This window comes from Alexandromys fortis, unplaced genomic scaffold, assembly GCF_014885135.2.
Source record: "Alexandromys fortis isolate MF-2015 unplaced genomic scaffold, M_Fortis_MF-2015_v1.1 scaffold_231, whole genome shotgun sequence".
In the NCBI taxonomy this organism is placed as follows: domain Eukaryota; kingdom Metazoa; phylum Chordata; class Mammalia; order Rodentia; family Cricetidae; genus Alexandromys; species Alexandromys fortis.
Genome location: NW_026068613.1, coordinates 373,732 through 389,204, shown reverse-complemented (window position 1 = coordinate 389,204; position 15,473 = coordinate 373,732). Strand labels below are relative to the sequence as shown.

General features: G+C 46.0%; 1 protein-coding gene across 1 annotated transcript in view; it reads right to left on the bottom strand.

The window, feature by feature from the left end:
* Positions 1–15,473, bottom strand: part of Jhy (junctional cadherin complex regulator) — a 63,698-nt gene that overhangs the window by 28,053 nt on the left and 20,172 nt on the right. Inside the window, exon 3 of the mRNA XM_050133533.1 lies at positions 3,649–3,762. Coding sequence (XP_049989490.1) covers positions 3,649–3,762 — 114 coding nt within the window. The remainder of the gene's footprint in view (positions 1–3,648; positions 3,763–15,473) is intronic.

Below are 15,473 nucleotides of genomic sequence, written 5' to 3'. Positions count from 1 at the left end.
AGCATCAATGTGTTCTATAACTGCACCGTCTTTGTCCCTTTCAGGACACACATGTAAAAAAGGAGCCCTTCATGACCCATATCTATGCAATGTTAATTGAAAAATGCAGCCATTAGGCCGTTCATTGGAGGCCAGTGAAAATACTCAAACTGGGCAGAGCATGCCTTTTCTTGCTCAGATTTGCTCTAGTTAGTTGGGAAGAAAGATTGCAGCATGATGATATGGCTTTAGGCTTTATTTCTCTCCCCTGATACAACCTGCAGGCTGACAATATGAGCCTCTGCCTGCTCTCAAATAGTAATCATGGTCCCCGAGTCTAATAAAACCACATTAGGATGCCAAATTTAAAGTCTGTTAATGTACAACAGTAATACAGAGCATTGCTTGTAACCGCAGATTGGTTAGATAAACTTGGTTTGAAATGTAGCACGTTTTCTTTTGAATTCGAGCTCTTTGAGGATTGACCAGGCTCTCATTGGCGCTTGTACATTTTCAGCTTTCAACTGTAGTTGTCTCCCACCTTAAAAAACTGACAAAAATAGCAAACACCTTTCCTTAAATATCCAGGTAAGAAAAATGGTTTCTTCTACATGGTCTATCAAGTTGCATGGGAAGCGTGAGCCAAGACACTCCCAATACGTGACTCCAAGTGTCTTCTTCTTTGTAGTGGCCTCTCAAACCTGTTCACGGTTTTTTAAATTACAGTTATTTGTGTGCATGTGCACACATACCCATGCGGCTGCACTCATGCTATAGTGCATGTGTGGCATCAGAGGACTGCAACCTGATAAGGATGCAGGTGTCAGTTCTCCCCTTCCACCTCGTGGGTCTCAGGGCTGGAACGCATTCACATTGTCACGCTCGGTGGCAAGCACCTTTGCTTGCTGAGCCATTTTGCTGGCTCAGACATTGCTACTTTATAGTCTCACAGGTGTGTTTCTGACATACAGTGGCTCTTGTCATGCTGTCCTCACGTTAGTTAATGTTGAACAAGCTATTCTTTGCTATGATCTATAAACTCTAACTCATACTGAGCAATCGCGCCATTCTTTGCAACGTTTGTTCAGCCTTTCGCTCTTTAGGGGAATAAAGGACTAATTAGAGACTTTCGGTTGTCACCTGACTTATATTTCCCCAGGTTTTTTTTTTCTGTTTATTCCCTTCAGAAAAAAAAAGAACAACCCAGGAGAAGTTCCTTTTCTAGGGAACTATGTCTGATGTTCTGGTTGCCACGTGATTCTAGTCACCTTGTTACTTTTGTTGCTGACGATTCAGAGTGCAGTGGCCCTCGTCACAGGGTGCTTTGTCAACAAAGGCCAAAGACTCATCATTTTACCAAACCTGAGTTGTCTCGAGAGGTAAATCCTCCATTCAGGTGGTCATAAGTGCCCAGAGTTAGCATTTCTGTGCTCGGAAAGGAAGACATTGATGGGTTGATACGATTCCCTCTCACCTCCCAAGTAGCCTACTTGAGATCTGCTGCTGGCTGGAGATTTATTACCCTACAATTGAGGCATCAGGTGTCACTCTTCAGGTGGTGAGGCCCGAGCTCCCTGAAGTTAATATACAAAGCCATTCTCAGGCTTTTTAATCTCCATCAGTGCGGAAATCCGCGACTTCATTCTGTTCTCACCAGGATTCTTTTGTTAAACACGCTGGCAATTGGTCTACCCTCCATGCACTCCCACTAACGGCTTAATGGCAGTAGGTTTTCATGTCACATGTGGAGTGCCGGCACTGGGAAATCTCAAGGCCTAAAGCTGGGAAGGGGGCGTTATAGTGAGACTCTTCCTTCGTCATCCATGTCCACGCACACTGCGCCGTCCACTAGCTCTGTGAAAGGCGCCGTCTGGCTGCTTCCATCCTATAGTTCATGTGTCATAAGCAAACGGAAGAACACACACTCTTACTCTAACTAGATGCTCATCTCCTCTAACACAGAGGCCACTGCTGCTTTTAGCTGCCCTGATTGGGCCCTGCGGTCCTGGAACTTGTGCCTAGGCTCCAAGATCACCTCTGACCCAGACAACTTTCTGTTGTATTATTATCTTTATCTTTTGTGAGCTAAAAATAAAATGTGAGCTTAGGTTCCACATTTTATTTAATATTATTAAGAAACACCTGGCATGAATTATTAACGAAATTGTCAGCAAGGAAGAGCTCAGGTCAGATAAACAGAAGCAATTCAGAGCTACTGCTAGTGTTGATAGGTCTAAATGCATAGTTCTTCGGGAAGGTGGGAAAAGGGGCCGATCACAGGGACTTGACCATGATTAGTGAAGGGCTCCACGTGACTTTGCATGATGCTATCATTGGTGGTTTTGTTTTGGGTCTGGGAAGACTTCATTTAATCCTCAGGACACCTGGAAGGCTCTTGTGGCCAGGGATATACTTCCACACACTGCCCTGCATGGTCCCTGAGCAACTGACGCCTTCAGTTTGGGCACAGTCATGAAATGGAACCTGTGGAGACCCACAGGAGAACACAGGATGCTGTAGGACAACTCGGCCTGGGAAAAGGTTCACAGAGAAGGCTTAACCAGGGGGTAAAGATCTTAAGTAGGCACAGGAATCTGACATAAAAATTGTGATGAAGCCGATGCTCTCTGGCAGGTCCTGTCCCCCACATCCCGCTGCCAGGAGACACTTCAGTCCCTGTCTTTTCTACTTGTTGATGTGACTTCCCTGACATTGGCTTTTAGGAAGTTCTGGGGGAGTGACTATTTACTTATTTCAATTCTATCAGCAGCCTGTAGATATGGTAAGGGCAAGAGAGGGTTTGGGATGTCAATGTCTCTGATGCTTGGATGAACGTTATTGGTTTTAACTTTACAGTTACTTCATGTGTGATTTTAACTGGCTATTTCAAAAGGATCAGCTCTCCCTCTCCCCACCCTTGAAACAAGGTCTCACAATGTAGCATTGACTGGCCTGGAACTTGCTACGTATAGCAGGTTGACCTCAGACTAACAGAGGTCTGCCTGCCTCTGCCTCTAAGTACTAGGATGCTGAAATTGAAGGCATGCTGCTATGCTCATCCTTTCTTAGGTAAGGGGTGGAACCTGATCCAAGAATGACTCCCTATAATTCCATGCACTGACTCAGGAAAAAAAAAATCAGATCCCAATGATTTTTCTATTTCTTCTAGAAATAGTGGAACAATTACTCCTGCCTTTAAATCACTTACAAGTGCCATGGACAAGAAGGATGCCATCATACTAAGTTACCAGTTGGTAAGATTGAACACTCTGGAAACAAAGCCTGGTGAGGCTCTGAAGGATTCCATCAGCTTTAGGGACAACGTCACCTGGGTCTACTGGGCAGCTACTAACTCCCAGAAGAAACATTATTTTCTCCCTGTATATCTCTCATCCCTTCCCTCTGTGAGAGGTTTTGGTCTCTGTGTGCTTGGAGTGTGAAACGAGGGTGTTCTGGGACTGGGGACCTTTTAAAATGCAGGTAGGGTTGCTGGCAGAGCAAGCATGCAAGCTATGGCACGCCTTGGCAGAAGGCAGTCTTCAGCACAGGATGCTAGGTAAGATTCTAAGCACAAAAGAAACCCTTAAGTGACAAGAACTCAGCGACAGCCATCCCTTATATCCAGTGGGATCACTTGAAGCACACTTAACACACAATCTAGCAGACGACCTTGAGCTGTTTTGCTCTCTGATGCCATTTGTCCTCCGGATCCGCGGAAGTGTCTTCAACTCCTTTGTCGCTCTGGACAGTCATCTTGCCAGTGCCTCTGATGGGGTGGGCGATCTGAGAGGGCAAAGCACATTGCACAGTAAGTGGCACGCACCGCATCCTAAGAGGGTTCGTTTCCGCCCTACAGACACGGGGTTCAAAGCTGTGTACTCTAGAGAGAGGTTCTGCAGAGATAGGCTTTGTGTCTGGTGGTTTACTGCAAGGGTCCATTGTTTCAGCTCTCAGGCACTTATGCCAGTCAACCTTTCATGGCTGCGATGAGAAAATACAAGATAAACCATCTCAAATGAGGAAGCATTTATTCGAATGCATGGTTGCGGAAGGTTCAGTCCATGGCTACTTAGCCCTGCTCTTTTGGGGCCTGGGGTGAGGCAGAATATCATGGTGGGGAGTACAGCATGGAACAAGGTGGTTTACCTTACAGCAGCCAGGAAGCAGGGGACATGGAGGAGGAAGAGGCTAGCGTCTTGCTGTACTCTTTAAGGACACAACCATATAACTGATTCCCCCCAACTAGACCCTAGCTCCTCAAGTGTTTACCATCTCCTGATAGCACCATCAGGTGGGGACCAAGCCTCCAACACCTGAGGTTTTGGGGAAATCTGAGATAGAAATCACTAGAGGGACCTGGATTGCTCTTGAAGAAGATGGAAACAGTGTTCTCTCATGCAGGTGTGAAGAGAAAATTGGTGTTTTGAGGCCCAAGTACTCCTTGTTTAAATGTCTCATGCCTGGTCAAAAGACCCAACTTTAGGACAGTTATTAGAACAGGAGACCAAAAATATCAGTTGATCCCAGCATGAGAAATATGACGATTTCATACCTTTGACTTACAATGGGGAGTTTGTTCTGATAAATGCATCATAAATTTTTTAAAATGCATTTAATTAACTGCATTTGTCAACTTGACACAAGCTAGGGTCTTTTGGAAAGAGGGACCCTCAGTTGAGAAAATGGCCCCTCCAAATTGGCCTGTGGGGCATTTTCTTGATGGATGATTGGTGTGGGAGGGCCCATCTCACTGTAAACAGTGCCACTACTGGGCTGATGGTCCTGAGTTGTATAAGAAAGCAAACTGAGCAAGCCAATCAGCAGGATTATGCTGTGGCCTCTGCTTCCGTTCCTGCCTCCAGGTTCCTGCCTTGAGTTCTTGCCTTGATTTTCCTCAGTGATGGAGTATGACCTCAGAGTTGTAAGATGAACTAAACTCTTTCCTCCCTACATTGCTTTTGGTCATGGTGCTTTACCATAGCAACATAAACCCTAACTAAGACATATCCCTAACCAGCTGGACAGCACAGCTTAGCCTAGCCTACTGTAAACGCGCCCACACTGTCGAGTAAAATCATCTACCTGACAAGGCCCATTTTAATAGGCAGGTGCCGTGGTACACACCTGTCTTTTCCTCCTTGGGAAGATGAGGCAGAAGGATGGAGAGATGGTGGGAGGTGGTGGAAACTTTAGGAGGTGGGTCCTAGTTGGAGAACACAGGCTACTGGGAGTGAGCCTTTGAAGGCCACCTGGGTCTGCTTCCTGAATACCCAGTGCAAAGAGCATCTTGCTCCATATGGTGCAGCCATGGTCTTCTGCCTCACCGTCAGCCCAGGATGAGTGGAACCTAATTAACTACAGAATGAACCTCTGAAACCGTAAGCCAAAGCAGAGCTTTTTTCTTTGACCTGTTTTCGCGAGTATTTTGATTACAGCGGTGCGACAGTAACAGCCCTCCACTGACTATTTTTCTCTGAGCTGTACAGAATGGTGGTGTTAGAATGCCCAGCAGACACCGACTTAAAATTCTACCGTCTCAGGGTAGGGAGAGAACCTGGAAATGAGCCATGTCAAGCTCCAGGACATCCATGCCAACTCTAGTAGACACTCATCGGTTTGCCTGCACCTCCTGACCGGCCATGTCCACTTGTCAGTATTCGAAGGTCTTCCAGGGGTTAAGGAGGAGAAAAAGAAATCTGTTTGATGCATGATGAACAGAGTGTCCATCCCCGAGTAGCCTCCAAGTCAGAAATCTCTTACAGAAACAGACACATTTTTTTTCACACTGTCTATCCCTCTGTTTTCTGGAGTAACATAGATTAGGTGAGCCCCCCCTTCCAGACAGCACATCCACCCTGGTACCAACTAACTCACAAGTCTCTCCACACCCACTCTTCTTAACGTTTCTGTCTCAAGATTCCTCACCATTCTTACCATGACTTGTTACTCTGGCTGGGCTCTGGTGGCTACTTTCTGTTTCCTTACCTGTAAATGTCAAGTCTCTGCCCTTCTAAATGGATACTATTCATTTTTTAAATGTAACTTTAGGGCCTTGTACATATCTTGTTAAATTTCTCGAGGTGGGCTGTGAAGCGTGGAATGGCCATGTGCAAGAATGTTGGATCGTAGGGAACAGATCTGATAGGCTCGAGTTCAAATTCTCCCTCTGCTGCTTATGTTCAATACTAAGAGGGACACATATTTGTTGACCATTATGTGCTAGGTAAATATTTGACAATGAGGACGATCTCGATCTTTTCCATTCCATTTGGCATCTATAGTTCAAGAAGGAACACTGTGTTTCTTTTAACTTGAGTATAAACTCATCTGTCCCTAGTAAGTTCATGAAATAACTATCCGAATTACTACACACACACACACACACACACACACACACACACACACACACACACCAGGAAAGGAAAGTAGGCAATATGGAAGCTCAAATAATTAAAAGTTGACCTGGAGCTCTTGAAGTGGCTTAGAGGACAAAGTGTTTGGTGTGCACACCGGATAACCTTATATGTAGAGGTCAAAGGTGAGCACTGACCTTTGTAACCTTCTCCCCTGAACCCACATGTGTGCTGTTGCGTGCATGTTGCATGTGCTCACTCATTGCACACATACACGATTATAATAATAAAGCAATTGCTTGAGTTTTTATTCCTAAAATAAGGACAAAGGATGTACTATTTGATCATGAATGCTTTCTAAATGGAAGTGATCCTCTGCTTTTGAATGAATAGCCTCCTCTGCAAGTATCATATCATATCCTCCTCTCATATCATAAAATCGTCTGAAGTTTAGGATGCTCAGTGAAGGTCAAGAGCCACTTCCCAAATTTACATCAGGGCTTCCCTCACACAACTATTTCCAGAAGCATCCTGGATTACAGAATACAGCAGTTACTGGCTTCATTGCAAAGGTTTTGTTATATTGCTTGTTTATTTTGTTTTTTGTTTTTGAGACAGAGTCTTGCTATGTTGTAGGCTGGCTTCCATCCTGCTGCGTTGGCCTCCCAAGCACTGGGGTTCTAGGCATGTGTGTCCACCCATGGCTACTGTGTATCTCCTATTAATAGGTAATAATACAGCTTATTACTATTAATTATGATGTTAAGCAGAAACACGACTTGTTTAAAGAAAAAAAAAAAAAACCAACTCTGTCCTGAATGAGAAACAGAGGTCAAGAGAGGGAAAAATTCTGACTAGCTTGCCTGAGCAGGCAAGGCTACTCTTTTAATCTCAAAGAGGCTTAAAATGTCTTCTGGAGGGAATAGGAGAGATGGCCAGTGGAATGAAGCTTCTCCGGCTTTTACAATTCAAAGAGAAATACAGGATGTGCATTAGATAACGGGGTTTATCATCAGTGACATTAATTTTCCATTGACAACCATGCTTACATATTTCTGTCAGAAACTTTACGTATTAGCAACAGAGCACTGGCCGCTTCCTTTGCGAGGGAGCGAAGGACACACACCGTCTCTGTGCACTCTGTTTTGGTGGAGCTTGGCTGCATCACCCCGGCGAGCTTGCTGGGCAGGTAAAACATACTTCTACATTAGCTCTTTGAAAGTGGAGTGGGACACAACCTCTGCCAGCTATTTTTCTCTTTCTTTTTCTTTTTTTTTTTGTGAACCATTCTATTAATACCAATCAAATCGAGAAAATGATCAAATGAAATTGCATTTTGAGCATCGTAAGCTGTGTAATGTCTATTCTGTTAAATTGGGGCCTATAATTGCTTCTGTCCTGAAAAGATACAACAAAGACAGCAATCATGGCATGTCATTATCCCAGACTAGAAAACCGGCCTTTGCAGGGAGGACTTCAAAGGCTTGTGGCTCTCAAATTGCATTTGGCTGCTATTGTTGGAGCGCAGGCAATCTTGATTAGGTGTTTACACTGAGGTAAGGCGCAGAGCAGAGAGTCTGAGTGCCTGGGTCTAGAGCCATTAAAAAATTGTACATTATGTTCCTTGCTTTGAAGTGCGGGTTTGTAGGGAGGAAGGCAACTCAGATTGAGTACAGCTGAGCTAGACTGCGCTGCCGTTTCTCTCTCAAAGAAACACACCAGGTTCTTAGAGAATCAGACGGCGCTGCAGAAGGCGAAGCCAAGGCTTCGCCCAGGGCCGTGTGACACAGCAGATCTACACAGCACACACGGACACACGCTTCATAAACACGCTAATGTCGGACTGCGGTCACTGTCGGCTCTGCCCGTGTTGCCCCTAATGTCCTGCCTTTTCTGCTCTCTGTGTGTCGTCTGCCATGGGGAGCTTCACATGAGCTGAGTTGGCTTTGTCATGCTTGTTCCCAGCGGTCACGTACTGGCAACTACCCACACACAACTGGTTTATGCGTGTATGTCTGCATGCATGCAGGTGTGATGTGCATGCCACGGTGCATATCTGGAGGTCAGAGAACAACTGGAGGACTTTGATTTTCACCATATAGGCCCTGGGTATCAGACTCATGTTGACAGCCTTGGCTGTGGGCAGCTCTACCTGCTGAGCCATCTTGCCAGCCCAGTGTCAGATTTGTTTTTAATGTCTCATCACCGCTCAGACAGACCAGCTACTTACACTCCCACTCTGGGCACAATCTCTGGGTGTAGAGAGGGTTTCTTTATTCATTTTGCCAATGAGTGCTAAGAAGCATTTATTCCTGCTGTATTTCTAGAATATTTTGCCCTGGGCTGTCCCCATGGCCAGTAAAGGACACTGATTCAGATTCTACTACTGTGAGGTGGCTTGCTTCACTGACACTCAGCATGGCAGCTTAAATTATTGAGGGGTTTTGTGTTTTCAGCTGTTAGAGACAACACACGCCAAAAAAAATTTTTTTTCGATCCTGTAGCCAACCTGTCTCTATTCCTATAGAACACCTGAGAGCATGTGTGCTCTGTTCGAACTGGATTCTGGGTCCTGTGGACATATATGTACACAGACACACACACACACAGACAGACACACACACACAAACACACACACGTGTTCTTTTCAGGAGAAGATAGATTCTGGAGCTGTTAAGATTCCCAAAGTGATGATTGTCTCCTACTTAAAAACACTTTCTTACTTTCCCATCACCCATAATCTTCCCAGGCCTGTAAGGCCTGCACCTTCGGCTCCCAGGCTCTTCTTCATCCTGGGATCCCTGCTCCTTTCCTAACACTGATGTTTGCATGGACTGTTACTCTCTGGGTCCGTGTGAAGGCCGTTCTCCGCTTAGACACTACACTTCATGCCACTGTCCGTATTTGTTAATCTTACTTAGGGTTGAACCCACATGCTAGGAAAGCTAGCTAGATCCTTCCCCTCCAAATCACTTCTTTTTGAGACAGGTTCTCATGAAGTTAGCCGACCGAGCTTTGAACTCACCATTCTCTTGTCTCAGCATCCCGAGTAGCTAGGATTACAGGCCTGTACCATCCTAGTTAGAGTAGCAGTTTTGCTACAAATGTAACTTCCTTTAGGAAGTCTTCCCTGGTTCCCGAAGGAGGCAGTCATAGACATACTTTGTATTTTTCCTTTCCTAATAAGCACCACCCTGTCTGTAGTTTGTGTTTCTTTCCACTTTATCTTAGCCAGGGCTATCGTTGCTGTGATGAACAGTATGGCCAGCAACTTGGGAGAAAAGGGTTTGGCTTACACTTCAGGTAACACGCCATCACTCTAGGGAAGTCAGGGCAGGAACTCAAACAAGGCAGGATCCCGGAGGCAGGATCTGATGCAGAGGCCATGATGGGGAGCTGGTTGCTCAGTCTGTTTTCCTATAAAGCCCAGGACCACCAGCCTACGGATGGCCTCACCCACAACGGGTTGGGTCCTCCCCACCAGTCATTAAGATGCCTACAGCGGATCTTATGGAAGCATTTTCTCAGTTGAGGTTCCCTCCTCTCAGACGATTCCAGCTTGTGTCAGTCCACCCTTCTTTACAGAAGTCCAAGATGACAGAACAGAGGAGCTGTGTGCAGTGCTTCTGTGCTGGCCAGTACAGAGCACTACACATCTGGACTTCCCAGTAGCTCTGAATGTGCCTGGCATACAGATGTTCAACAAACACGACTGGACAATGAATTCGAGCCACGTTGTTCCCTGAGCTCTTCCGTCTTCATCAGAATGGATATAATCACCTCCCTGTTAACACAGACTCCCTATCTGTGGATTCAGCCAGGGCCTAGGGCATGGCTCAGTCATAGAGCGCTTCCCTAGCATGCATGAGTTCCTGAGTTCAATTCGCAATATCACAAAGAAAAAACCCAAACCAAACAACCAACCAAACCAAACCAAACAAGTATCCAAGTGGCCATATGTTAGGCATTTTTTAAAAACCACACCAGTAGTGAGCATGCGTAGACTCAACCCCATCAGCTCTAGACTATTATGGTGCAAGAGCTATTGACTTAACTGTGAGGTCTCAACATACGCCGCAGCGGAGAGCCCACACGAGGCTGTACGCAGGGTTCACACAAATACCAAACCGTTTAATCCAGGGACTTGAGCTCATCAGATTTCAGTGTCTGAGAAGAATCCACCACAGATGTCAATGGGCAGTTAAATCTTCTTAATTATCCAGACAGGTTTGTGTTTCCTATCAAATCCAGACAGTAAACTGCCAATAAAACGGGGTGGAAACCAGGGCCTCATCTTCCATCCTACCCTTGCTCATTGTGCTCCAGGGCTGCTAGCCCCCCTCCCACCCCCAGCTTCTCATTGTTATTCCCTCTCCTGGGAATCATCTTCCCTGAATATTTGTGTGGTTTACTTTCGCATGGCTTCCATATCCTCAGAGACAATGCTGTACAACCTAGTTTAAATTGGGAGCCCCCCCCCCACTATGACAAAGCTTCTGATACTCCATTCATCTCTCCCTATTCCTATGACTGTATCTCTTACACAGCCAATCTCTACCTCCCTCATTGCCTTCCCCCTCCCTTCTTTCCTCTTCCATCCTCTTCACCATAAGAGAACGGGGAGAGAATTTTCTACTCATGGCCCCTTGATGGTGGCTCAGAAGTTTTGGACTTGGGGCCATTTCAGACTTGGGGCTCAGGATTGGTGATTCTCAGTCTATGGACCATTTTCCACTGAGTTCTAGCTGTTTACATGTGTCCCCCCCCATTCCTAAGATGTCAGGAGGAGGCCCACAGGCAATAGCATGACATGGCAGCTTGGGTCATTTAACACAAAAGACAAAAATGCCATTCCCATGGCTTCTGACTTTGAGCCAAGTTGGCCCAATATGCCCTGTGTAAGACAGCACAGAATTATTCAAAGTGATGGGTACATTTTTGAATGCTTAGAAGAGACTAATCCTTAAAAATGACGAGTTGTGTTAGATCTCTAGTTTTCAGCAGGGTGTGTATAATCTAGGTGGGAAGCTTCCCTCTGTATGGGCCCCTCTTGAGTCCCGTGGATTAATGAAGTGTCGCTCTACAGTGCTGCGTGGTGGCCACCAGAAGGGCGCCTCGGCAATGGCTCATATCGGAAAAACTATAAAGTTCAATTGGAACTACATAGTCATAAGTAAGTGCTCTTGTGTTGGTGTAGGTCAAAATAAGAAAATCTATCCGTCAATCAATGAGCAAGCCCTGGAGTCCCAGCTGGGTAGAAGAGTAATTTCTGCAAGAGCTATGGCGCCAGATCTCAGAGGCAGAACTAGGCTGGAACATTCTGTAAGAGAGGAGTCCGTGTTTCCAACCAAATACACGTATAGAAAGATGATTATGACTTAAGTAAGATGAAACTAAATCTGACAGACAACTCGGAGCTCCTCTTAACTTAAGGCCGTGGAGAAGGAGAGCAAGTTGTCACTGGGTAGTGGTCTCATCACCAGAAAACTAAATTCAAACCAAGCATTCAGTAATGAATACACCACACAGGCCTACGTGACATAGTTTCCACATATAGAATGCCACTTGACGTTCCAACATTCCTGAATCTGCGGAAGAAAGCAAACCTTTGTACTTTTGAGATAAGGTCTCCTGTAGGCCTGGCTGGACACGAGATCTCAGTGTGTCTGAGGATGGCCTTGAACTCTTGCCTTGAACTTCTGCCTCCTAAGTGCTGGGAGGACAAGTGTGTACCCCATGCTGGGTTTATACAGCACCGGGGATCAGAACCTGAGCTCTGCGCATTCTCATAAGCACTCCGCTAACTGAGCTACAGCCCCAGTCCCAGAAAGCAAACATTCGTGACCTCCCTTTAATCAGAAAATAAAGCCCAGCATGCTTTTGTGATTTTCCAAAGGCAACAAAGAATGGCTCTAAAAGTAAAGGAGCGTGGGGCAGCGGGACGGCTCAGCAGGTACAGGGGCTTGCCGCCAAGCCTGATGACCTGAGTTCTAGCCTCAGAATCGACAGTAGGAGGAGAGAATTGGCCTTTGACCTCCACATTATGTGCTCCACTGTGCACATGCTTGTATCTACATACATATGCAAAAAACACAAATGAAACAATAAATGTGGCAAAAATAATGTGGGATGGCTCGGCAGTAAGGGGGTTGTGACCAAGCTTGGCAACCTGAGTTCTTTTCTTGGGACCCACATGGTAGAGGGAGAGAATCAAGTCCCACAAGTTGTTCTCCGACCTCCACATGATGCAGCGGCATGCACATGTCTAAGGAACAGACAGACAAACAAATGCAATAAAAGTGGCAGCGTTCTGTAATCCACGGGCAGAGTTTGATTGACTGGGGATAGAGAATCAACTAAGTGTCATGCACTTGCTCTGAGTACGGGTGTCTTACTCAAGGCCAGTTGTTTGGATGGAATAAGTGGGGGGCTACACACCCCCTTCCTGGACAGCGTAAAGTGAGCTTCTCTGCTCTGCCATGGCCTCCCACCATAATGAGAGGAACCTTGGTTCCATACAAACCTTCTTTCCTCCGGGCTGATTCTCTCTCGGGCATTTTGTTACACCACCCCCACCAGCAACAATTGTGACTCAGATGATCTCCTCGGTAGATTGTCTATGATGACATCACGTCATCCTCAGGCCCACCAGGCATGTCCTATAGTGTCCTTGTGCCACCTGAGGGTCTGTCTCCTTACTTATGGGCACTGTCACCAGGGATAGGAGAAGACCATTTAGAAGGGCCTATCCATGGCAAAAGGAATGTGCACACATGTATACACAAGTACACACATGCATGCATGTATACACATTTGTGCACATGTGCGTGCAAGTCAGAATGAATTACCTTGGGTGTGTCCTTTCTCAGGCATCATCTACTTTAATTTTTTTTTTTTTTTTGAAGACAGGGTCTCTCAATGGCTTGGAGGTCACCAATTAGGCTAAGCTGGGTGGCCAATGAGCTCCAGGGACCTATCTCCCAGCACACACTACCATCGTCAGTTGCCCTGCCACATACAGGGGTTCTGGGTGTCAAACTCGGCTCCTTGTGTTACTGACTGAATTACCCCCAGCTCTAACAGCCCCCTTTACTGCTAGTCTGCCATATGTATAAATACCTCAAACAGCGTGCCAACACAGAACTTGACCCCGTGTATAAATAAGCATGATAAGGGTTCGAGGGACCACTTGTTTGAACATCCTGCAAACAACATACTTAGACCCACGATTCTCTGACTTCCCAACCAATATTTTACTTCTCTTTCCTCCCCTATATTGTATTTTTCCTCACGCAGGGTGCTACTGCCAACACCCTTTCCAGATTTCTGATCTGCTTGCCTTTCATCCATCCCTTCAGGGCTCGGCTCAAATGATGGCTCTACAGCAAATACAGCTTGTTCAGCTTTCTGTGAGATGGTACCTGATTCTTGTCTGTGTCACATGGGTGGAAAGCAGGCTCCTGGACAGGCGGGCGCTCTCCGTGTCTTATTTTCTGCTGCCAGCCTAGTACAGAGAAGAGGAACCTAGGGCCTTGGCTGGTGCTCAGGGAAGACTTGCTGACTGATTGGCCCACTGCTGGTCCACAGACCTGGGCGGTGGCTTCTGTTTATACCTCTACATGGTTCTGAGGACTGCAGACAATGTAATAACCCTTCTGTATTTATAATTGTGAAAGACCTGTAATTTCTTTTCAAGATACTAATAGGAAAGGGCCAATTCACACCTATAAGGCACGTACAGCTCTCCAGAACTCAGGCTAGACCTCCCCTTCGTCTGCAAAGTCTGTTGCGATCAAGATAGAAGGGCAGCTCATTTCAGAACTCAGTTTCCTCTAGTGCTAGGTCATCAATTTGACTCAGATGCTAATAAGTCCAACAAATGCCAGTGGTCACCAGCAGAGCGGTGGCCAGACGGTGATGCTCAAGTGCCCTCTAGTGAGCGCTGCTTTCCACTTCAGTTCCTGGCATCACACCCATGTGCTTAAAGCCTTATTGAAAGTGTGTGTGCAGGCACCTTTAATCCCAACACTCAGCTGGGGCATCTCTGAGTTCGAGGCCAGCCTGGTCTGTAGAGTGAGTTCCAGAGCAGCCAGGGCTGCATGATAGAGAAACCCCATGTCAAAAAACCAGAAAAGAAAGGAAGGAAGGAAGTGTGCAGTAAGGTGTAACCAACAGTTCTATGGGGACACTGCAGCCAAGGCCAATGGCTCCATTCTGAATTGTGTGCAGGCAACAACAACCAAAAAGCAACGTGGGTGATTGTATGCCGCTACAAGGAGAGACTTCAGTCGGGGTTATTACAGAGTTGATCCTGCAAATGCTCCCTCCTTCCCCCGTTTTTGGTTTAGGAACGTATGTTTCCCAGGTTGACATCCAGGGACGACTTGAATTCGAGACTTCTGCCTCCACCTTCTATGTGCTAGGATGGATAATGTGTGTGTGATCATGCCTGGTCACTATGGCGCCAGGGTCGTGTGCAAGCTAAGCAAGCACTTTACCAACTGGTCCACAGCCCCAGCCTACCCTGATCCACATTTGTTCTTACTTTTTTTAAACTTAGTTTTTAAAAAGTTATAATAATAATCTTATATATAAGTATGGTTAAAAACAATAGACACAGCTGGGTGTGGTGGTGTCTATTCCAGTACTCCAGAGGCAGAGACAGGTCAGCGAGGGCTAGGTTGTGAGACCCTGCCTCAAAACAAATGGTGAGAGAAAAAGAGAAACCCACAGGCATAATAAGGCACAAGGTGGAAAGCTATGCCAATCGCCCCCACTCCTTTCAATTGATCACCAATGTGGTGTTCCAGTGTCTCACTATATAGCCTAGTCTAGACCTAACATTTGTAATCTGCCTGCCTCAACTTCCCCACGTGCAGAGATTACAACTTGACATGTATTTTTATTCCTCCTCTTTTTTTTTTTTAAAAACTATATCTGCATGTTTCACTTTTTGAACTTCTCTTCCTGTTGAATCCCGTTAAGTTTACCAAAGCGTTTCAGAAAGAAACAGCCACAGTGTGCCCTACCGTAACTTCTTTCCTAGCCCCTCCAAAATGGCGGCTATTTGGGTGCTTTCTGATCTTTTGATATCACAAACAAGGCTGAAATGAATCACCCTGCACAGCCGCGTTTTCAAGA